Raw genomic sequence first — 25,417 nt, 5'->3', positions numbered from 1 at the left:
AGGAAGTGCTGAATCCCTATATTGTACACCTGCACTAATATTATACTAGAGGTGAACTGGAATTTAAATTTAAAAAATAATAATAATTTTTTTTTCAAATAAAACCCACCAAACAAGATTAAACTAGAAGCATAAACTTTTAAGAAAGGAAATTGGGACCAGGCACTTTTAAGTGGAAATCTAAAAGTCAGTTCTTCCTACCTACTAAAACAATCTATGAATCAGTCCTGTTGTCACTAATACAAAAAAAGACATCCTTGCAGGTTCCTAGCTAATTCACCAGAGTCATGACCTTCTTAAATAACCTGTGACCTCAGAATCTTAAGACATAGACAATTTCATTTCAAAGGATATAACTTTAGAAAAGAAGGAATTTCTTTAAAAGAATAAGGGTAAGAAATTGATTAGAAAGAATAATACTTACATGTAAACATAATTCGCTGGGTATAGAAGTTATCACATTCAGGTCCCTTTTGAATACTGATATGTTAGCAGGCTGACTTGCAGCCACATTGGACAGAATCTTAGAGCCTGTCTGCTGAAAATTAGGGGACTGTGCAGGACTATCTTGAATTCCACTGTGACTGATGCCTATGACTTCTGGCACTGGGCATGAAAGCGTATCTTCAGCAGAGGAAGAAAATGGAGAGTCTATGCTTTGGGTATCCTTCTGACTCTCAGGATAGATGCTAGATATGCTATGCTCCTGATAGAGCAAGTTTCTTAATTTTTCATCCAGAGTTTTAATTCGGTTGTCTGCAAACTCCATTTTTGGAGGTCTTTCCCCATCTGATTCCAGGATAGTAGTGGGTAGAAGGGTAGTCAGTTCAAGGCCAGGGGTCTGAGTGGGAATGACCATCTTAGGAGAACTTGCTTCAGTGTTCATTGTGGTTTCTCCTTCTTGGGAAATAAACTCTGTATCCATAGTTGGCTGCTGCACTGCTAAGGATTGAGGCTTTTGATCAGATATAAATGCCAGAGTTGTAACAGAGTTACCAGCAATCTGAGTTGACTCGCCAGGAGGGACCATAGGTACATCAGCCTGACTGGCAGCTTGGTGACATGGATATACAGGTAGAAATATGCCTGCTCGGTTGGTGAGTCCCTCACATTCAACTGGAACTGCACGAACTGAAGTAGCAGTATAACTTGAACTACTAGTAACTCGTGCCATTATCTGCCTGTCATCTTCCACTCGATACAATATAGCTGGCTGCTTAGTTTCTACACTGGCATATTCAGAAATCTTACCATCAACTACATCCTTGAGTTCTGATTTGGAGGCAAAAAGTACACGCTGGCATGGATTACTTTCTAGAGTGGGCACTGTGTCCTGTGATATTTCCTTATTACTTGTGGTTCTTGGACCTAGAACAATAACAAAGAATAGCTAGGCACATATTAATAAATACAAAGCATGGACTAGTAACCAAATTCAAAGGGGACAAGAGGAGCAAGGGACAAACAAGAACCTGTGTGAATAAGTCTTGTAAATAAGACTCAAAAGACACAGAATTCAACCTGTCAAGGAATAAAAACCTTTTACTTTTTCCCATAAATACTATATTTAAAAATATTACCTTTTAAAATGGCTTAAGTTATACCCTAACAATAACACCTTCAAAAATTATTATGAACATTCTCATAAGAATACAATATCCATGAACACAAATTAAAGATATGGTATATATCTTGTAACCCCTCCAAGTCTGGAGAAAGCTGGCAGACAATGAACACTTACCAGGAAGCAGAGACAGTCCAGGAACTGTAGATATAGACTGCTGAAGAGTAGGAGGTGATTGAGCCTCACGGTTTCTTATTGTTTGATTGATACAGAATCGCCACCGACCAACTGGGGATGACTGTGGAGCAGATTCATCTGTAAAAAAGAAATTAGCAAAAATCAATATGCTAAGCAATTGTCAACATGTTTACCCTATTAAGGAAACCAGGTTAAAACACCAATTTGTCTTGTATCTCCATTTCCAACATCATTAGGATATGTGTAATTTATAAGACCAGACCTCCCAACGCAGGCAAATACTCTAAAGAACTAAGTACAAGATATTATTAGGGAAGGATTTTTTAAATATAGGAAAACAAACATTGTAGCAATAGCAATTAGAAGAGGGCACATTTTTGGGGAAAAATGGAAAGCATTTTCTCCAATAAAACCTCTATCTCCTGTTCTGCATCCTGATTATGATGATGCTTACCCAATTCTATAGGTATTAAAACTTACAGAACTATATGCCAAAAGAAAAAAATCAATTTTACGGTATGACAACTTAAAAATAAAGTCCCTACATCTTTACTCCTACTTTGGAAATTCATTCAAATAAGTAATTCTTTTTGTAAACTTTACCATACTTTATCATTCAGAAATCTGTTCAAATTCCCCCTAGCAAGAAAGAACAGAGGAGGACCCTGGCATCCTAACACAAAGTAAATTTCAGGGTAATGGTATCTGGTTTCATGACTCCCACACCACCTGTTGCTTCTTCATGTTGTTATAATTCCTTCACAGGTCCTCATTTGTCTATGGCTCTTCGCCCCCTCCCAGATACTCTAAATATAACCATGACCAGAGCTGAAAAGAATGGAGAGATAAAGTCATCAGAAAAGAAAACAGAAGAACCCATTTTTAGTCCCTGGAAGTTTAGCTAGTAACTGATTTACAAAAACTTATCAGTGATCACAGCAGGTAGAAGTATAACACTAGTGGAAGGAAATAAAAATATAAATGACTATATTAAAACACGAGGCAAACTTAGAACACAGTGATATTGGTTAAGAAAGGTACTGTCCACATCATATCAGTGGTTTAAAAAACCAACTTACCAATTAACTTCAAACAGTAAAGCCATTAAAGGTCATCAGAACTGTGACTGCTTTTCTGATAACATACCATGCAATGACTCAGAAATCAATTAATTGGATAAAGAACCAACACTTGAAGAAAATCTGGAGAATGACTTTACTTCTTACATCTGGGCTGAAAAGGCCTTTCCAAGTGTGGGTAAACCTACATTAACAATTTATGAATTTCCTTTATGGGCTAGTATCTTTCTCAATGAAGATACATAAATTAAAGTTTCCAAATGTCTTGCTTCAAAAGCCACATGGTAAATTTTATGAAATATACTTACTGCTGGTTTGAGTGGATGCAGAATTTATCTGTACTTGTTCAGATGATCCTGTCTGAATTAAAAATGAACAAATAAATAAAGAAGTTCCTGATATATATCTGAGAAGACCTATTTGCTAAACAACTGCTCTTACTTGGCTATTGTTGGATTCCACAATAATAGAGTCAATTCCGATGGCTCTATCTGCAGCAGAGTGGACATGAAGGATCTCCTGGGCTTGACCTACAATAGCCCTCAATTCTTCTACAAATTTTTCTTTCTCACTTTCTAGCACAAAGTTATCTTCAACCTGTCCAAAAGTAAAAGTAAGTCTATTAAATTTAGTTTCTTCAAGATTGTAATATTATATCAATGGTGACTATCTTAAAGAAAAGTAAATGAAAATTGAGTATTAGATACAAAGGCCACAAGAGAATTAAAAACAACCAGCACTGGGGCACCTGGGTGGCTTAGTCAGCTGAGTGTCCAACACTTGGGTTTCAGCTTAGGTCATGATCTCAGGATCGTGAGATTGAGCCCAGCATCAGGCTCCACACTCAACAGGGAGTCTGCTTGAGATGCTCTCCCTCTGCCCCTCCCTCCGCTGGCGCTCTTGCGCTCTCTAAAATAAATAAATAAATAAATCTTTAAAAAAAAATGACCACACTAAAATGCCACGTAAAACATTAACTTATTCTTATTTTGGGACCATTGATGCTTGTCAGATTGGTACCACCTACCAGAGAAAAAGCCAGCATTTAAAAAAAATCTCACATTCTATAAATTATCATTTGAGGAACATAACTGAGGAAATGTTTATGATTACCACTAGGATGTCCAAAACCAAAAGTTTTTTAAATCACAAAATGAACATCTCTAAAGGTTATAAGGAATGGCCTGGAGAGTTCAGAAAACATGTTAAACAAGAGGCAGAACTAGACTGGAGTCGGGGGTGGAAGGAATGGGGTGGCTGAGTGATGGACATTGGGGAGGGTATGGATTACGGTGAGTGCTGTGATTTCTGTAAGACTGATGAATCACAGACCTGTACCCCTAAAGCAAATAATACATTATATGTTAATTTTTTTTAATTACTAAAGAATTTTAGTTTTATTTCCTGTGTAACAATTATTAGATCAATGAACTATTTACTGAAAACAAAACAAAAACAAGAGGCAGAACTAACAACATTATTAACTTTAAAAATGCTTAATTCTTTTTTTTTTCAGGAATGCACATTAAAGAAAACTGGCAGAAACAATCTGAGGGTTTGGAGGGGAGGAGGGTGGGGGTTGGGTGAGCCTAGTGGCAGGTATTATGGAGGGCACGTTCTGCATGCAGCACTAGGTGTGGTGCATAAACAATGAATTCTGGAATACTGAAAAGAAATTAAAAAAAATAAAGGCTATAAAAAAAAGCATGAAGTACTCTTCCTTCTACCCTTATTTATCTGCATTTCAAAAAGGGCAAAACAACTAACTTAAGCCTAACAATTCAAAGAAAATATGAAAACTAAAAGAAATGATGAGTATTATTTAAACACCTATTTGTAAGATGACATATCAGTACCTAACACAATAGAATTACCTGGGGTATTTTACAAACTAGTGATGCTTAGGCCTTACATCCAAAGATTCTGATTTAATTAGGGACCTAGGCAATGGATTTGTTTGTAAAAAGCTCTTAAGATGACTTTAACATGCAGCCTGGGATAAGAATCATTGACCTCTTAATAAAAACCCCTCATATTTTAGAGATAAATATACTGAAATGAAAGAAGTTACAGTGACTTACTTTTTGTTATAAGTAGTATAGTTCTGTGCAAATCTTAAAAACTAATGGTACCCTAAACAGACTGCTCTGAATAAGTGAGGGGAGAGTATGAGTGAAAAAAGATACAGAATGCTAAAGGTTAAATAACTTGGTTTCACTGTACTTACCATATAGTCTGCAATATCCTCTGGTGCATCACCATCAACATCAAATTTGAAGGTGACCATCTTGTTGTTGTGTGTCTCCAGTTGACACTCCACCATATTGTCTCCAGATATTGATACCTGGATACAAACATTTCACCAATTTAAGAGTCACACAGTTATTTATTATCTTCTCTTTGCAATCAACCAAGGAACTAGATGAGTGTATGTTCAATATATGGAAAAATAGTTTAAACTGTTGAGAATATAAAAAGATTGTTTTTTCCTATTGAAATAGTGCCTTAGCACCCATCCTATGACAAATACAAGAGTTAAACTAGCAAAATATAAATCAGAAATGTGATCCAACAGAAAAGAAAAAGGAATACAACTGCTATAAAAAGACTAAAAAGAAAGACAAAAAAGTTAGAAGATGTCTATTTTTTCCAAAATGCAAAGATCATTCAGTCATTCATTCCAAAATTCTCTTAATCCTACAAATTGGCTCTTTAAGCAAAAGAAAACGTACTGCTCTTGGAAATGTATACTGGTCCAGACTTTTTGGACAGTCCATCTAGCAATATGTATTTAAAATTTTTTTAAATTTTCATATATTTTCATTAGTTTTATTAATTTATCTTAAATTGAAGTATAATTAACATACACAGTTATATTGAATTCAGGTGTCCAACATACTGATTTAACAATTCCATACATTACTCAGTGCTCACCAATGTAAATGTACTTACCACCTGTCATCAAACAATGTTATTACAATGTCACTGACTATATTCCCTTTGTTGTACATTCCCCACAACAAAACAACTTCCCCTCTACCGACCACTTTTATTCTCTGTATTAATGAGTTTGGGGGTTTTTTTGTTTGTTTTCTGTCACTTTTTCACCCATTAATTCTACTTCTAGGAATGAAGCATTAAGAAGAATCAGGGGGGCGCCTGGGTGGCTCAGTGGGTTAAGCCTCTGCCTTCGGCTCGGGTCATGATCTCAGGGTCCTGGGATCGAGCCCCACATCGGGCTCTCTGCTCAGCAGGGAGCCTGCCTCTCCCCCTCTCTCTCTGCCTGCTTGTGCTCTCTCTCTCTCCGTCAAATAAATAAATAAATCTTTAAAAAAAAAGAAGAAGAATCAGGGATGTTTATAAAGATCCATGTTCAAGAGTGTCTGTTACAGAGAAACACACAGAGACAGACAGACAAAAGGATAGAGAGGGGCGCCTGGGTGGCTCAGTGGGTTAAGCCTCTGCCTTCAGCTCAGGTTATGATCTCAGCATCCTGGGATAGAGCCCCGCCTAGGGCTCTGCTCAGGGGGGAGCCTGCTTCCTCCTCTCTCTCTCTGCCTGCCTCTCTGCCTACTTGTGATCTCTGTCTGCCAAATAAATAAATAAAATCTTTTTTAAAAAAAGGAGAGAGAAAGACAAAAAGTTAAAGAAGACACAGACTGGCAGACAGAGAGACTGAAAACAACCTAAATGACAACAGAAGAAATTTTTAAATTGTTATAGCTCTATATAAGGGACTATCTAAGACAGCAATTGGAAATATTATATTACTGAAAAATTACTGACATAGGAAAATGTACATGATATATTAAGCTTTTAAAAAAGGAGACTATGCCTTCTCAAACTACTACAAAAAGATAGAAGGGGAAGGAAAACTTCCAAATTCATTCTGATACCAGCATTAACTGGATACAAAACCAGATTAAGAAACTGAAAAAAAAAAAAAGTATAAACCAATATCCCTGATAAACATAGATATAAAAAATACTCAACAAAATACTACCAAACTGAATCCAACAACACATTTTAAAAAAATCATTCACCACAATCAAGTAGAATTAATTCCTGGGATGCAAGGGTGGTTCAATATTCATGAATCAATCAATGTAATACACACACATCAACATGAGAAAGAATAAGCCATGTGATCATTTCAATAGATGCAGAAAAAGCACATGACAAAGCACAACATCCTTTCATGATGAAAACACTCAATAAAATAGGTTTATAGGGAACATCCCTCAACAAAATAAAGGTCGTATGTGAAAAATCCATAGATAACATCATTCTCAATGATGAAAAACTGAAACCTTTCCCCCGAAGGTCAGGAAAAATTCAACGATGTCTACTCTCACTCCTTTTATTCAACACAGTACTAGAAGTCCTAGCCACAGCAATCAAATGACAAAAATAAATAAAAGGAATCCAAATCAGTAAGGAAGAAGTAAAACTTTCATTATTTGCAGACAACATGATACTATATATAGAAAACTTAAAGAAAAAGAAAACAAAACAAAACACTGAAAAAACTACTAGAACTGATAAATGAATTTACTATGGTCGTAGGATACAAAACCAATGTACAGATATCAGTTGAATTTCAGTACACTAATAATGAATCAGCAGAAATGAAAGAAAGAAAGAAAGAAAATCACATTAACAATTGTACCAAAAATAATAAAATACCTTGGAATAATCTTATCAAAGAGGCAAAAGACCTATACTCTGAAAACCATCAAATACTGATGAAAGATAAAGATGACACAAAGAAATGGGAAGATAGTCCATGCTCATGGATTTAAAGAACAAATACTATTAAAATGATCATACCACCCAAGGCAATCTACACATTTAATGCAAACCTTATCAAAATAACAACATTTTTCACAGAACTAGAACAAAATACTCTAAAATTTGTATGTAACCACAAAAAAACTCTGATTAGCCCAAACAATTCTCAAAAAGCAAAGCAAAGGTAGAGGTATCGCAATTCCACAAGTTATTAACACAAAGCCATCATAATCAAAACAGTACAGTACTGGCACGAAAACAGACACTCAGATCAAAAGAACAGGAGAGAAAGCCCAGAAATAAACACACAATTATATGGTCAATTAATCTTCAACAAAAGAGCCAAGAATATGCAACTGGAAAAGACAGTCTTTTTGAAAAATAGCATTGGTAAAACTGTAGAGTTACATGCAAAAGAATGAAACTGGACTACTTTCATATGCCATACACAAAATAAATTCAAAATGGATGAAAGAATTAAATGAGAGGCCTAAAACCATAAAAGTCCTAGATGGGAACACAGGCAGTAATTTCTGTGACACTAGCTGTACCATTATTCTAGATATGTCTTCCGAGGCAAGGAAAATAAAAACAGAAATGAACTATTGGGACTGTAACAAAATAAAAAGTTTCTTTACAGCAATAAAAACAATCAACAAAACTAAAAAACAACCTACTAAATTGGAGAAGATATTTACAACTGACATATCCAATAAAGGATTATCATCCAAAATATATAAAGAAAATATACAACTCAATATAAGAAACAAACCAATTACAAAATGGGCAGAAGAGAGAGTAAGAGTTTGGCAAGACAGTGGAATAGAAGGACCTGGAGCTCACCTCATCCCGTGTTTTCAATTAAGTATCATCCACATCCAAGTCAATAAACTGGACAGCAATCTGAAGACTGGCAAAACAAACTCCACAACTAAATATATGGAGGAAGCATCACCTCAAAGGTTAGGAAGGTCAGTGGTAAAGAAGGCTGCCTGCAGGAGGGACTAGCTATACAAAGATTGCTGAGAAACAGGTCCTCAAGGAAAACTAATCCTCATAATGTATAGCTTTAAGAACCAGAGGGGTTGAGTGTGTAAAACCAGTGGGGCTTAGAACCTTGAACTTTGAAGGTCAGCTGACTCAGCACTGGGCAATCCAGGAGGCCAAGTGATAGCTGGGGGTTGATGCCCTTAAAGAGACAGCGACCTGTGGGGAGGCAACATAAAAATGGAAGTCAGAGGGGCGCCTGGGTGGCTCAGTGGGTTAAAGCCTCTGCCTTCGGCTCAGGTCATGATCTCAGGGTCCTGGGATCGAGCCCCGCATCGGGCTCTCTGCTCAGCAGGGAGCCTGCTTCCCCCCCTCTCTCTGCCTGCCTCTCTGCCTACTTGTGATCTCTGTCTGTCAAATACATAAATAAAATCTTTTTTAAAAAATGGAAGTCACAAAAAGCTAGAGGAACACAGGAGACAGATATGTTCATATTGATTTTGGACTGACGTGGAGGACTCTTCCTAAAATCAGGGAGTCCGATGCAGATCTGGACATAGGACTCAATCTCACAACCTTGAGATTATGACCAGAGCTGAAACCAAGCATCCAGGTGCCCATAAAGTCACTACTTTCAAGAGCAGAAGACACAGGTGGCTTTCTTAACACAAAACAACAGACACAGAGTGCCAGAAAAAATGAGATAAACACTTATACCAGATAAAAGAACTGGACAAGCCACAGCCAGAGACATAAGTAACATGCCTGATAAAGCAAAAAATGATAAGGAAATTCACTGGACTTGAGAAGAGTAGAAGACATGAGTGAGACCCTTAACACAGAGATAAGGAAAGACATAACAGTTAAAGGGCACAACAAATGAAATGAGAAACATACTTAATGAAATGAAAAGCAAGACAGAAGAAGCAGAGAAATGAATTAGTGACCTGGAAGAAAGAGTAGTAGAAAGGAATAAAGATGAACAAAGAGAGATGAAAGAACTATGCAATGAAAGAATAGACTTAGGAAACTCAGTGAATCCATCAAATGTAATAACATTCAAACAACAGGAGTCTCAAAAGAAGAAGAGAGAGAAAGGGGAGAGCAAAACATTTATTTCAAGAAACAATTGTTAAAAACATCCCCATCTGGAGCAATAGTTATTGACAAGGATGTGGCAAAAAAGGAACTCTCATGCATTATTGCCTGGAATCCAAACTGGTATAGCCGCTATGGAAAACACTATGGGAGTTCCTCAAAAGTTCAAAATAGAACTACCCCCTCCAGCAATCATACTACTGGCTATTTACATAAAAATATATAAACACTAATTCCAAGGGATATATATACTTCTATGTTAATAGCAGCACTCAATAAGCAAGATATGGAAGCAACTCAAGTGCCCATCAACTGAAGAATGGATAAAGAAGATGTGGGGTGTGTATATAGATAGATAGATAGATACACACAGAATGAAATATCATTCAGCCATAAAAAAGAATGAAATCTTGTCATTTGTAGCAAAATGGATGGCACTCGATAGTGTAATGCTAAGTTCAATAAGTCAGTGAAACAAGGACAAATAATATAACATTTTACTCATATGCGGTATTTAATAACAAATGAAAAATTTAAAAAAAAAAGAAAAAGGGAGACAACCAAGAAATAGATAACCAGCAAAGAACTTGAGTCAGTAATCAAAAAACCTCCCCTAGGGGGTATATGGGGGATGGGTGAGATAGATGATATGGATTAGATTACCTTTATCATGATGAACACTAAGTAATGTACACAACAGTTAAGTAACTATATTGTACACCTAAAACTAATATAACACTGTATGTTAACTCTACTGGAATTAAAGTTAAAAACTTCATACAACTAATATACATGTGTATATGTGTGTGTGTACATGTGTGTGTGTGTGTTCAGCAAAAGAAGAATATGAAATTTTATATATATATATAAAATTTATATATAAAAAAAATATATATAGGTTTAAGCATCCATCCAAAATGTTTATCACATTGGTTAGAATACCAGCTTTAAAGTCTGAAATGGATTCAGGTCCAACAATCACTTGCTAATTCAATGACCACAGGCAAATTACTTTACCTCTCAAATCTTCAGCATCTTCATTTGTAAAGAAGAGTATACTAACATCTATCATACAGGCGTACTGAAGGATTAAATGATAAAACAAATGCATAACATTTGGGGTTTCTACCACAAAAGAATACAATAAATATGCTACTATTACTAGTACTATTACAACCTTAATAATGTAAAATACTACACATACATACAGGAAAGAAAGATGAAAACTAAAACATTAATAGGAACTATCTCTGAGAGGTGGTAAAAAGTGATTTTTATTTTCTTCCTAATATTTGGCCGATATTTCCTAGTACAGAATATTGTAATCAGAAAAAATTTTAATGAAAGAGATGTTAGCATTCTGCAATGCCCTATACTTATGTCTGAAGCAACATGGTCCCAACCTGTCAACACAGACCTCTACACACACACTTAACCAAGTAATATTTACACACTGACCTGAAGGACAGTAAGTTGGAATTTAGTCCCCTTTTCTGGTCGAGGACAGGAAGCTCTTCTTTGTTTGATCCGATCTTGTTTGCCATTTCCACATGGGTTATCAGGGGTATTGATGTTTTCTTTCACAGCTGCCACATCAGGGTTCAAACTAGTTATAAAAAAAAAAAAAAAAGCAAGTCATATTCAATTTCTCAGAGAAAACATTATTCCATGATTCTCAAAGCCCAGTATTTAACCCTAATTAGAATTAACATTTGAAATTCTATGATATCTAGAATAATTCCATTCTGACAGTAAAATTCTAGAAAAATTCCAATTATAAAATAATACATAATCAGTTTAAGAAAATAAATAAGAAACATAATGTCTGAGAATATACAAAAAGCACACTGTACACTTTAAACTGGTTAATTTAATGGTATGTGAATTATATCTCAATGAAGATGTTATTCAAAGTTACAAAAAACTGAAATAATATGTATTTATTTGGCAATCACCTGACAGTAGTGGGAATAAAAGAAAAATAAGGGCATTGATGAATCTTTGTGGAACCTTTTATCAGAAGATGCTCTTGATCAATTTTATCTTGTTTGTTTTTTTTTACAAAGTTTTTTTTTTTTTAAGATTTATTTAAGTAGGCAGAGAAGCAGCAAGAGAGAGAGAGGGGAGGAAGCAGACTCCCTGCTGAGCAGAGAGCCCGATGCGGGGCTCGATCCCAGGACCCTGGGATCATGACCTGAGCTGAAGGCAGAGGCTTTAACCCACTGAGCCACCCAGGTGCCCCATTATCTTGTTTGTTTTGGGTATATTATTAATGTGTTCAAATAAATCTTCTAAAAAACAATTTTCACTCAAAATATACCTGTTTATGTACTGAACTCAAAAGGACATAGACAGACGAACAGGGTATAAGAAAGAACAAAAAATGAAAATGAGATTTTTAAAAATGGGGTAAAGGTTCATTGGAAGATGGTGGCGGAATAGGAGGACCCTATGCTCGCCTGTCCCATGAATACAACCAAATAACTATCAAATCATCAAAAATACACCCGCAATTGACCTGAAGACTGGAAGAACAACCACACAACTAAAGATACAGAAGCAGCCACACTGAAGAAGATAGAAAGTGGTATAAGGTGGTATCTCAATGTGGTTTTAATTTGAATCTCCCTGATGGCTAGTGACGATGAACATTTTTTCATGTGTCCGATAGCCATTTGTATGTCTTCATTGGAGAAGTGTCTGTTCATATCTTCTGCCCATTTTTTGATATGATTATCTGTTTTGTGTGTGTTGAGTTTGAGGAGTTCTTTATAGATCCTGGATATCAGCCTTTTGTCTGTACTGTCATTTGCAAATATCTTCTCCCATTCCCTAGGTTGCTCTTTGTTTTCCTGACTATTTCCTTTGCTGTGCAGAAGCTTTTGATCTTGATGAAATTAGCAAAACAGGAAACAACATGTGTTGGAGAGGATGTGGAGAAAGGGGAACCCTCTTACACTGTTGGTGGGAATGCAAGTTGGTGCAGCCACTTTGGAAAACAGTGTGGAGATTCCTCAAGAAATTAAAAATAGAGATTCCCTATGACCCTGCAATTGCACTACTGGGTATTTACCCCAAAGATACAGATGGAGTGAAAAGAAGGGCCATCTGTACCCCAATGTTTATAGCAGCAATGGCCACGGTTGCCAAACTGTGGAAAGAACTAAGATGCCCTTCAACGGACGAATGGATAAGGAAGATGTGGTCCATATACACTATGGAGTATTATGCCTCTATCAGAAAAGATGAATACCCAACTTTTGTAGCAACATGGACGGGACTGGAAGAGATAATGCTGAGTGAAATAAGTCAAGCAGAGAGAGTCAATTATCAAATGGTTTCACTTATTTGTGGAGCATAACAAATAACATGGAGGACATGGGGAGATGGAGAGGAGAAGCGGGGAGCTGAGGGAAATTGGAAGAGGAGGTGAACCATGAGAGACTATGGACTCTGAAAAACAACTTGAGGGTTTTGAAGGGGCGGGGGGTCGGAGGTTGGGGGAACCAGGTGGTGGGTATTGGAGAGGGCACGGATTGCATGGAGCACTGGGTGTGGTGCAAAAACAATGAATACTGTTACGCTGAAAAGAAATTTTAAAAAAAAAACTTAAAAAAAAAAAGAAGATAGAAAGTGTGGAGACACGTTTGGGGAATCAGAGAGTGGTCACTGGGATGGGAAGGAAGCAGCAGCCACAGAAAAGGGATACCAGACTAATACACAGGGGAGTGGATGGGAACAAATCCCCATAGCAATTGGCTTGGAAAACAGGAGGGGCCAAATTTTATGACTTTCAGCAACCAGCAAGGCATAAGCCTAGAGTTTTAAAGGTCACTGGGCTTGGCTGGGATACAGCCCAGAGGGCATTGTGCTACACTTGCAGAGCAAGCAGGCAAATAACCTGTGAGTATACAGTGTGGCAACAGTGATCTGAAGAGCATCTGGAATACACGGTGGGGAGGTTATTTGTTCATTTCAGACCACATCCCAGAGAGGCATCATTCATGGAGAGAAACCTCCAGGAAGAAAAGAACTAGGTGGTGCCATTTCCTTCCCCTGAACCACAGAGCCATGACAAGAACCAGCACAATGCTGACAACCCCAACCTTACATGCTTATACCAAGCCCTGCCTCTCCTACATTCTAGTGGAATTCCCATTCCCAGTCTCCATTGCCACAATCCCACCTTGATGACTCCCTCCCCAGAAGATGGGCCCAAAACCCTGTTCACACAATGGTTCCTGACTTGGGAGTTTTGCAGAGCACCAGTTATAGTGTTGGTGTAGGTCTCACTTCACAAACAGACCAGAGCACACCTAGCTAAAACATGCCACATTCAGGCAAGGGATCAAATACTGCCCACAACACACAAATAGAGCCTTGGCAAACAACTGGCCTGAAGGATAAAGTGACTAGGTCAAAAGAAGAGCATACACAGCACACACTGGAGACACTCCTGTAAGCACAAGGCCCTAGGGAACAAGGGACACTACTGGGTAAGGCATTACTGGATTTCTTCATCATTACCCTCAAGAATAGAAGATGTGGTTGACTTTCCTAAAGCGTAAAAACAGGCACAGTAATGTAGGTAAAGTGAGAAGACAGAGAAATTATCCGGAATGAAAGAACAGGACAAGGCCACAGCCAGAAATCTAAGCAAAACAGAAATACTTAACATGCTTGATAGAGAATTTAAAGTAACGATCACAAACATACTCACTGGACTTGAAAAAAGAATGGAGGACATCAGTGAGGCCCTTAACATAGAGATAAGGAATAACATAGCTGAAATAAAGGGCTCAATAAATGAAATGAGAAGCACATTTGATGGAATGAAGAAGAGGATGGAAGAAGTAGAGGAGCAAATTAGTGATCTAAAGCCAGAATAATGGAAAATCATCAAGTTGAACAAAAGAGAAAAAAGAATAATGAGAAATGAAAATAGACATAGGGAACACAGTGACTCCACCAAATGTAGTAACATTCATATTATAGGAGTCCTAGAATAAGAGAGAGAAAACAGGGTAGAAAATTTATTGGAAGAAATAATAGCTGAAAACTTCCCTAATCTGGAGAAGGTAACAGATATCCAGATCCAGGAGGCATGAGACCCCCAATAAAATCAACAAACGGAGATCCATACCAAGATATATTGTAATTAAACTGGCAAAAAAAATAGTGATGAAGAAAAAAATTTAAGGGACATCTGGGGGGCTCAAGTCAGTTAAGCATGTGCCTTCAGCTCAAGCCATGATCCCAGGGTCCTGGGATTGAACCCCACATCAGGTGCCTGCTTCCCCATCTCCCTCTGCAGCCCCCCTGCTTCTGCTCTCTTTCCCTCCCTCTCTCTATCAAATGAATAAATAAAATCTTTTAAAAAAATTTTAAAAGCAGCAAGGCAAAAGAAGATAGTAACATAAAAGAGAAACATAAAAGGATAGCAGATTTTTTAGCAGAAGCTTTGCAAGCCAGAGGGGAGTGGCATGATAAGTTCAAAGTAATGAATGAGGAAAATCTGCAGCCAACAATACTCTATACAGCAAGGCTACCATTCAGAATAGAAGGAGAAATAAAAACTAAAGGAGTTCATGATGACTAAACCAGCTATGTAAAAAATATTAAAGGGGACTCTGTGAGTAGAAAGGAGAGACCAAAAGTGAAAGTAGAAAGCTAGGAAACTAAAGAAGTAAAAAATAATATTTCTGTAAAAATTCAGTCAAGACATTAAAAAATAAATGGAAAACATGTAAAATATGTAAATTTGTGAAATATGACAAAATGTTACTAAAATGTGCTGAGGAGAAGAGTAAAGAATGGGTCAAAATTGGGACGCCTGGGTGGCTCAGTTGGTTAAGCAGCTGCCTTCGGCTCAGGTCATGATCCCAGCGTCCTGGGATCGAGTCCCACATCGGGCTCCTTGCTTGGCGGGGAGCCTGCTTCTCCCTCTGCCTCTGCCTGCCATTCTGTCCGCCTGTGCTCGCTCTCTCTCCCTCTCTCTCTGACAAAAAAAAAAAAAAAAAAAAATCTTAAAAAAAAAAAAGAATGGGTCAAAACTTAAACGACCATCAAATTAATATAGACTGCTACTTGCAGAAGTCATCACACACAGACCTAACGGTAACCATATATCAAAAACCACTAATAAATACATAAAGAACACAGAGAAAATATCTAAATATATCAATAATGAAAATCAAATGATGAAAGAGATAAAAACAATAAAGGATCAGCAAAAATCTTCAGAAACAACCACAAAACAAAGAATAAAATGATAATACATTTTTAATAATTACTATGAAGGTAAATGGACTAAATGCTCCAATCAAAAGTCACAGGGAGACAGAATGGATAAAAAAAAAATAAGACCTACCTATATGCAGCCTACAAGAGACTCATTTTAGACCTAAAGACACCAACAGATTGAAAATGAGGGAGAAACATCTATAATGAAAATGGCTATCAACAGAAAGATGGAGGAGCAATACTGGTATCAGAGAAAACAGACTTTAAAACAAAGACTAACAAGAGAAAAAGGAAGACAACATATAATCATGAAGGGGATAGCCAATCAGAAAATACAATAATTGTAAATATCTAGGCACCCAACATATGAGCAAAAAGAGACAAAGAGTTAATAACAAATATAAATAATCAATAATCATACAATAGTTGGGTACTTTAACACCCCACTTACATCAATGGGCTGATCAACTAAACAGAAACTGGGTCTCCTAGGAGGCTCAGGCAGTTAAGCATTTGCCTTAGGCTCAGGTCATGATTTCACAATCCTGGCATAGAGCCCTGAGGAGGGCTCCTTGCTCAGTAGGGAGTCTGCTTCTCCCTCTCGCTCTGCCCCTCCCCACTGATGTATTTTCTCTCTTGCTCTCAATCTCTCAAATAAATAAATAAAATCTTTTTTTAAAAAATCAGCAAGGAAACAATGGCTTTGAATGACACACTGGAACAGATGGATTTAACACATACATTCAGAACATTCCACCCTAACACAGCAGAATACATATTCTTTTCAAGTGCACACTGAACAACCTACAGAATAGATCACATACTAGCTCTCAAAACAAGCCACAATAAATTCAAGAAGACTGAAGTCATACCATGCATCTTTTCTGACCACAACGCTATAAAACCAGAGGTCAACCACAAGAAAAAATCTAGAAAGACCACAAATATATGCAGGTTAAACAACACACAACTAGTCAATGAATGGCTCAACCAGGACACAAAAGAAGAAATAAAAAAGTACATGGAAACAAATGAAAATGATAACACAATGGTCCAAAATCTCAGAGTTGCAACAAAAGCTGTTTTGTTTAAATATTTTATTTATTCATTTGAGAGAGAGAGCATGAGAAAGAGAGAGCACAAGCACAAGGGGGGAGGTACAGAGGCAGAGGGAGAAGTAGACACGCCGGTGAGCAGGGAGCCCGATGCAGGACTTGATCCCAGGACCTTGGGATCATGACCTGAGCTGAAGGCAGATGCTTAACTGACTGAGCCACCCAGGCGCCCAGCAAAAGCTGTTCTAACACGGAAGTTTATAACAATAATATAGGCGTACCTCAAAAAGCAAGAAAACTCTCAAATAAACAACCTGACCTTGCATCTAAAGGAGCTAGGAAAAAACCAACAAACAAAACCTTAAACCAGCAGAATGAAAGAATAAAGATTAGAGCAGAAATAAACAATATAGAAACTGAAAAAAAACAAATAGAATAGACCAGTGAAAGGAAGGGCTGGCTTTATGAAAAAAATTAATACAATTGATAAACCTCTAGCCAGACTTAGCAAAAAGAAGAGAAAGAACCCAAATAAATAAAACCACAAATGATAGAGGAGAAATAATCAACACCACAGAAATATTAACAATTATAGGAGAATATTATGAAAATTATATGCAACTATATGCATATATTATTATATATTATGAAATATATTATAATAATATAATATATAATATAATATAATATATTATATATTATATATATTATGAAAACTATATGCAACAAACTGGACAACCTAGAAGGAATGAATAAATTCACAGAATCATATCAACCCCCAAAACTGAAACTGGAACAAATAGAAAATTTGGACAGACCAATAACCAGCAAAGAAATTGAGTCAGTAATCAAAAACTCCCAACAAATAAAAGTCCAGGACCAGTTGGCTTCACAGGTGAATTCTACCAAACATTTAAGGAAGAGTTAATATTTATTCTTCTTAAGATGTTCCAAAAAATAAAAAAGGAAAAAAAACTTCCAAGTCCATTCTATGAGACTAGCATTACCCTGATACCAAAACCAGATAAAGATACCACTAAAAAAAGAGAACCACAAGCCAATATCCTTTAACCTTGATGAATATAGACACAAAAATCCTCAACAAAACACTTGGAAACTGAATTTAACAGTACATTTTAAAAAATCATTCACCACAATCAAATGGGATTTACTCCTAGATTTTAAGGGTGGTTTAATATTTGTAAATCAATCAACACATTACATCACATCAGTAAGAGAAAGAAAAGAACCATTTGATCATTTCAATAGATGCCGAAAAAGCATTTGACATAGTATAACATCCATTTATGATGAAAACCTTCAATGAAATAGGAATAGAGGAAACATACCTCAACATAATAAAGGCCATCTACGTAAAACACAGAGGTAACATCATACTTAATGAGGAAGAACTGAGAGTGTTCCACTAAGGTCAGCAACAAGTCAAGGATGTCTACTCTTCCACTTTTATTCAAGATAGTACTAGAAGTCAAGCCACAGAAATCAAACAACAACAAAAAAATAAAAGGCATCCAAATTGGTAGGAAGAAGTAAAACTTTCACTATTTGCAGATGACGTGATACAGTATATAGAAAACCCAAATGACTCTACCACAAAACTGCCAGAACTGATAAAGAAATCAGTAAAGTTGTAGGATACAAAATCAATATACAGATATGTGTTGCATTTCTTTCTTCTTTAAAGATTTATTTATTTTAGAGAGAAAGAGAGAGCCAGCGCATGAGCGGGGGAGGGGCAGAGGCATAGAGGGAGGATCTTAAGCATCATCAACGTGGGGCTCGATCCCAGGTCCCTGAGATCATGACCTGAGTGGAAATCAAGAGTTAAACACTTAACCGAATGAGCCACCCACGCATCTCAGATACCTGTTCCATTTCTATACACCAATAATATAGCAGTAGAAAGAGAAATTAGGAAACCAATCTTATTTACAATTGTACCAAAAATAGTAAGATACATAGGAATAAACCTAACCAAAGAGGTAAAGATCTGTACTCTGAAAACTATGAAACAGTGATGAAAGAAATTAAAGATGACACAAAGAAATGGAAAGACATTCCACACTGATAGATTAGAACAAATACTGTCAAAATGTCTATACTACAAAAAGCAATCTATAGATTAAATGCAATCTCTGTCAAAATACTAACTTTTTTTTTTCAAAGAACTAGAACAAATGGTCCTAAAATTAGTATGAAATCACAAAAGACCCTGAACAGGCAAAGCAATCTTGAAAAAGAAAAGCAAAGCTGGTGGCATCACAACTCTGGACTTCACATTATATTAGAAAGCTGTAGTGACCAAAACAGTATTGGCACAAAAACAGACATACAGATCAATAGAACAGAACAGAATTTCAGAAATAAACTCACAACTATATGGTCAATTAATCTATGACAAAGCAGGAAAGAACATCCAGTAGGAAAAAAAAAATTATCTTCAACAAATGTTGGCAAAATTGGACAACAACATGCAAAACAATGAAACTGGACCATTTTCTTACACCATGCACAAGAATAAATTCAAAATGGATGAAAGACCTAAATGGGAGACCTGAAATCATAAAAAGCCTAGAAGGCAATAACTTTTCTGACCTCGGCCCTAGCAACTTCCTTTTAGATATGTCTCCTGAGGCAAGGGAAACAAAAGCAAAAATAAACTACTGGAACTACACCAAAATAAAAAGTTTCTCTATAGTGAAGGAAATAATCAACAAAACTGAAAGACAACCTACTGAATGGGACCAGACATTTGCAAATGACACATTCGATAAAGGGTTAGTACCCAAATATAAAGAACTTGTAAAACTCAACACTCAAAAAACAAACAACCCAATTAGGGTAGAAGAAATGAACAGCCATTTCTCCAAAGACATCATGATGGCCAGCAGACACATGAAAAGATATTCAACATCACTTATAATCAGAGAAATGTAATCAAATCTACACTAAGCTACAACTTCACGCTTGTTGGAATAGCTAAAATCTACAACTCAAGAATCAACACATGTTGGCAAGGATGCAGAGAAAGGGAACCCTCTTGCAATGTTGGTGGGACTGCAGACTGGTACAGCGACTACAGAAAATAGTACGGAGGTTCCTCAAAAAGTTAAAAATAGAACTAGCCTCTGATCCAGCAATTGCACTACTGGGGATTTATCCAAGGAATGCAAAAACACTAATTCAAAAAGATACATCCACCCCTATGTTTATAGCAGCACTATTTACAATAGTCCAATTATGGAAGCAGCCCAAGTGTCTATCAAATAATGAGCAGATAAAGAAGATGTGGTGTATATACACACAATGGGATATTATTCAGCCATAAAAAAGAATGGAAATTATATGGATAGAGGTAGAGAGTATAATGCTAAGTGAAGACAGAAAAAGACAAATACTAGATAATTTCCCTCATATTTGGAATTTAAGAAACAAAATCAATAAGCAAAGGGACAAAAATACAGAGGAGAGGCAGACAAATGAAGAAACGGACTCATCATTAGAGAAAAAAGTGTCACAAAAGGGAGGTGAGGGGGAATGGGTTAAAAATGGAATGGGGGTTAAGGTGTGCACTTCTCATACCGAGCACTGGGAATTATTTGGAATTGTTGAATCACTATATCATACACCTAAAACTAATAAAACACTGAATGTTAAAAAAAATTAAAAAACACTATACTTAAAGGAAAAAGGGAAATGTGTTATATTCATGTTTACACACACAGTGAGGAATAGTATTCAGCCATAAAAAAGAATGGAGTCTTGCTATTTTCCATAGCATGAAGACACCCTCAGGATATTATTTTCCTCTTTATATTTCTCATGTTAAGGGAAGTAAGTCAGAAACAGAAAGAAAAATATCATAATATGTAGAATTTAAAAAACAGACTCCTATATACAGAGAACAGATTAATGATTAATTAATTGTTGCCACGGGTTGCCAGAGGTGGGAAATGTGTTGAGCAAAATGGGTGAAGGCAGTCAAATATATAAACTTCCTGTTATAAAATAAGTAATTCTTGAGATGTCATGTACATCATGGTGACTATAGTTAATAATACTATATTGTATATTTCTTTTTTTTAAAGATTTTATTTATTTATTTGAGAGAGAGAGAGTGAGAGAGAGCATGAGCAAGGAGAAGGTCAGAGGGAGAAGCAGACTCCCCATGGAGCTGGGAGCCCGATGTGGGACTCGATCCTGGAACCCCGGGATCATGACCTGAGCCGAAGACAGTCGTCCAACCAACTGAGCCACCCAGGCGTCCCTATATTGTATATTTCAAAGTTGCTAAGAGATTAGATCTTAAAAGTTCACAAGAAAAAAATTCTGTAACTATGTATGGTGATAGATGTTCACTACACTTACTGTGGTGATCATTTTACAATATATTCAAATATCAAATCATTATGTTGTGTATTTTAAACTAATATAAATTTTTATGTCAGTTATACTTCAATAAAATAAATAATAAAATAACATACACTACAATTCTGGTAAAAAAATTTAAAAATGAATGATATTAAAATGGTTCAATGTGATTAATTTTAACTAGTTATATCTTGCAGGTTCATATCAGTATGATTATGAAATGGCAGCTATCTTTCAGTTTATCTGTGTCAGGACATTTTTCAGCGTTTTTCTTTAATAAGTTTGAAGATAATTCAATAAATACAAAATTTCCAATAAATACATTTAAAAATTAAGTGAAAAGATCTGTTAGCACCAAGCACATATCTTTTAAATTAATTTTTAGGTAAATTCCTTTCTCCTGGCAACTACCCCTGAAATATTTATATAAAGATATGAAAGAAGATATAAAAATAACTTCTAAAATTTTTCCTATGTTCATGTTAAAAAAAATTATATAAATACATGTGGTAGAAGGGGGCCCCTGGGTGGCTCAGTCGGTTACGTGTCTGACTCTTGGTTTCAGCTCAGGTCATGATCTCAGGGTCCTGGGTTCAAGCCCCACGTAGGGCTCCACACTCAGCGGGGAGACTGCTTGGAGATTCTCTCTCCCTCGCCCTCTGCCCCTCTCCCCACTCACTTTTCCCCCTCTCTCTCAAATAAATAAATCTTAAAAAAAAAAAAAAGTGGTAGAAGGAGTTACATTAATACAGCTCTTGGGTTTTTTTTTTTTTTTTTGAAGATTTTATTTATTTATTTGACAGACGGAGATCACAGAGAAGCAGGCAGAGAGAGAGGAGGAAGCAGGCTCCCTGCTGAGCAGAGAGCCCGACGCGGGGCTCGATCCCAGGACCCTGGGATCATGACCTGAGCCGAAGGCAGAGGCTTTAACCCACTGAGCTACACAGGCGCCCCTGCTCTTAGTTTTTTAATATACAAAAAAAAAATAATAGTAACAACACCTTCAAAAGATAAAAGGGACATAATTCTAGTCAATGGGGCTATTTCATTCGCATTTCAAAGTAATCTTAAAACACCAGTTCAGGGTCTGGGACAAGATGGCAGGAATTCAACTCTCTCTGTTCTTCTCACCTCTTAAGTCCACCTAAATCGTGTGGAAATTAAATAGAGTAGACAATCAGCTAGATACTGAAGGATGAAAATATGAAAGTGGACTGGCTAGGGACTCCCAGGACTCAAAGAAAAACAAAGCAATTTGGCATCTCCCAATTACCCACCCAGTGACAAGATAGTCCAGGCTCAGTGTCTCCTGACTCTCAGCTTAAAGGCAAAGGCAGCAAGACCAGTGGTCTCCTGACCCCCAACCCAGCAGAAGATAGTTCAGGCGGCCCTTCCCTCCCCTAGTAAGATTAGAGGGAGCTCCACCAGTAGCATGTGGCCTTGAGTTCTGGCCTGGGGCAGCAGCAATGGGGCCCAGTGGTGTCAGGTGAACCAAGCAAGGTGAACTAGTACTACCAGTACTAATACTACAAGGACTCTGAAAACTAAATTGTCATTAGAACCACAGCCCACAAAAGTAGATCAGAACCTATGCATCTAAATAGGGTAACTGTCCACTAAAATACAGTATTTAAATATGATCCAGAGTCTCCCAAAATAATATCCCAAATGTCCAGAAGACAAATGAAAATTCCTTATCATACCAAAAGCCAGGAAGATAACAATTTGAATACAAAAAGACAATCAAGAGATGCCAACACCAGGATGAATCAGATACTGGATTTATCTGACAAGGATTTTATTTTGTTGAAGATTTTATTTATTTATTTATCAGAGAGAGAGAGAGAATGAACAAGCAGGGGAAGCAGCTTAAATTTTTTTTTAATTTTATTTATTTGACAAAGATAACAAGTAGGAAGGGAGGCAGGCAGAGGGAGAGGGAAAAGCCGGCTCCCCACCGAGCAAGGAGCCCCAGTGCTGGACTCGATTCCAGGACCCTGGGATCATGACCTGAGCCAAAGGCAGATGCTTAACTGACTTGCCACCCAGGCGTCCCTATTGATGAGGATTTTATTTTTTATTTATTTTTTTAAAAGATTTTATTTATTTATTTGACAGACAGAGATCACAAGTAGGCAGAGAGGCGGGCAAAGAGAGAGGGGAGGAAGCAGGCTCCCTGTGGAGCAGAGAGCCTGATGCGGGGCTCAATCCCAGGACCCTGGGACCATGACCTGAGCTGAAGGCAGAGGCTTTAACCCACTGAGCCACCCAGGCACCCCTTGATAAGGATTTTAAAGCAGCCATCATCAAAATGCTTCAATGAGCAATTACAAATATTCTTGAAGCAAATGTGAAAACAGAAAATCTCATAGAAAAATAGAGATATTAAGAGAGAATTAAGGAAAATTACAAAAATAACGCACAACCACAAAAAGTGACATCACCAAGATGGCAACATAGGTTGTTTCTGCCTTTGCTCACAAGAACAACTAATAACTATTTGAGAACAAGACACCACTGAAAGATTCCTAGAACATTCCTAGAACTGACTGAAGCCACCCCTTTGCACAGTAGAGACCAAGTCAGACTGGATTAGAAGGGTAAGAGAAGGGGCACCTGGGTGGCCCAGTCAGTTGCATCTGACTACTAATTTCAGCCCAGATCATGAGATCTAGGCCTGAGTCAAGCTCCATGCTAGGCATGGAGCCTGCTTAAGATTTTCTCTCCCTCTCCTTTTGCCCCTCCACCTGCTCATGCTCACTCTTTCTCTTTCTCCCTCCTCTAAAAAAAAAAGAGGCGTAAGAGAAGTGGCTATACATTGGCCACATTGCCCCTACCCCAGGCCAGCATAATACCTGAACCTCTAATACCTCCAGTTGGAAAAGAACCTGGCGGCAGGACAACCAGCCCTCACTCAACATTGTGGGTAGCTTTGTGGGGGCCCCTATTTTGATCTCACACTACAGGCATTGCAGGAGAATCTGCAGGGCTCAACCACTGGGAATACGAGTATGACAGGGAAGGAGGGAAGGGTTTGCAACAGGACAATAGATGGTTCCGTGGCAGACAAATTGATACCTATAGTGTCCAAGTAGTAATCCCAATGAGTGGTTTTGCTCATCTGCAGAATCAAGTTGAGAGCATATACTCACTAGTAAGATATCATTGTTGTTTTATGTGCATTACCCTAATGACTAGTGATATTGAACATCTTTTTACATACCTGTTGACCTTTTGTATATCTTGTTCGGAGAAATGTCTATTTGGGTCCTTTGCCCATTTGTTAATTGGGGTATTTGTCTTCTTGCTATTGAGTTATAGGAGCTCCTTATATATTTTGGTTATTAACCTGTTATCAGATACATAGTTTGCAAATATTTTCCCATTCCATAGGTTTTCTTTTCACTTTGCTAATGGTTTCTTTTGTTGTGCAGAAGGCTTGTAGTTTGGTATAGTCCTACTTGTTAATTTTTTATTCTGTTGCCTGTGTTTTAGGTGTCATATCCAAGAAATCATTACCAAGACCCATGTCTAGGAGATTTATTCCTGTGTTTTCTTCTAGGAGTTTCACTGTTTCAGGTCTTACATTTAAGTCTTTAATCCATTTCAAGTTAACTTTTGTGAGTGGTGTAAGATATGGATCCAGTTTCATTCTTCTACATGTGAATATCCAATTACCCCAACCCCATTTATTGAAAAGACTGTCTTTTAAGTATTCTTGGCTCTCTTGTGAAATATTAGCTGACTTGTATATGCTTGGGTTTATATCTGGGCTCTTAATTGTCCTCCACTGGTCTATTTGTTGTTATGCCAGTATGATACTGTTTTGGTGACTATAACTTTATAGTATAGCTTGAAATCAGGAAGTATGATGTCTCCTGCTTTGTTTTTCTTTCTCAGGATTTCTTTGGCTACTTGGCTACTTTTGTGGTTCTATATACATTTTAGGAGTACTTCTTCTAGCTCTGTGATAAATGGCACTGGAATCTTGATGGGGACTGCATTGAATC

At 37.1% G+C, this 25,417-nt stretch overlaps 1 protein-coding gene across 3 annotated transcripts in view; it reads right to left on the bottom strand.

The window, feature by feature from the left end:
- WNK3 (WNK lysine deficient protein kinase 3) overlaps positions 1 to 25,417 on the bottom strand; it is a 144,910-nt gene that overhangs the window by 30,311 nt on the left and 89,182 nt on the right. For all 3 annotated transcript variants that reach the window (XM_047716927.1, XM_047716928.1, XM_047716929.1), the window contains 6 exons: positions 11,176 to 11,323; positions 5,069 to 5,185; positions 3,283 to 3,438; positions 3,150 to 3,201; positions 1,742 to 1,879; positions 425 to 1,368 (listed from right to left, as the gene is read on the bottom strand). In XM_047716927.1, coding sequence (XP_047572883.1) covers positions 425 to 1,368; positions 1,742 to 1,879; positions 3,150 to 3,201; positions 3,283 to 3,438; positions 5,069 to 5,185; positions 11,176 to 11,323 — 1,555 coding nt within the window. The remainder of the gene's footprint in view (positions 1 to 424; positions 1,369 to 1,741; positions 1,880 to 3,149; positions 3,202 to 3,282; positions 3,439 to 5,068; positions 5,186 to 11,175; positions 11,324 to 25,417) is intronic.

This window comes from Lutra lutra, chromosome X (genome assembly GCF_902655055.1).
Source record: "Lutra lutra chromosome X, mLutLut1.2, whole genome shotgun sequence".
Lineage (NCBI taxonomy): Eukaryota > Metazoa > Chordata > Mammalia > Carnivora > Mustelidae > Lutra > Lutra lutra.
Note: the sequence above shows the minus strand (reverse complement) of the source record. Positions and strands in the feature narration are given on the sequence as shown.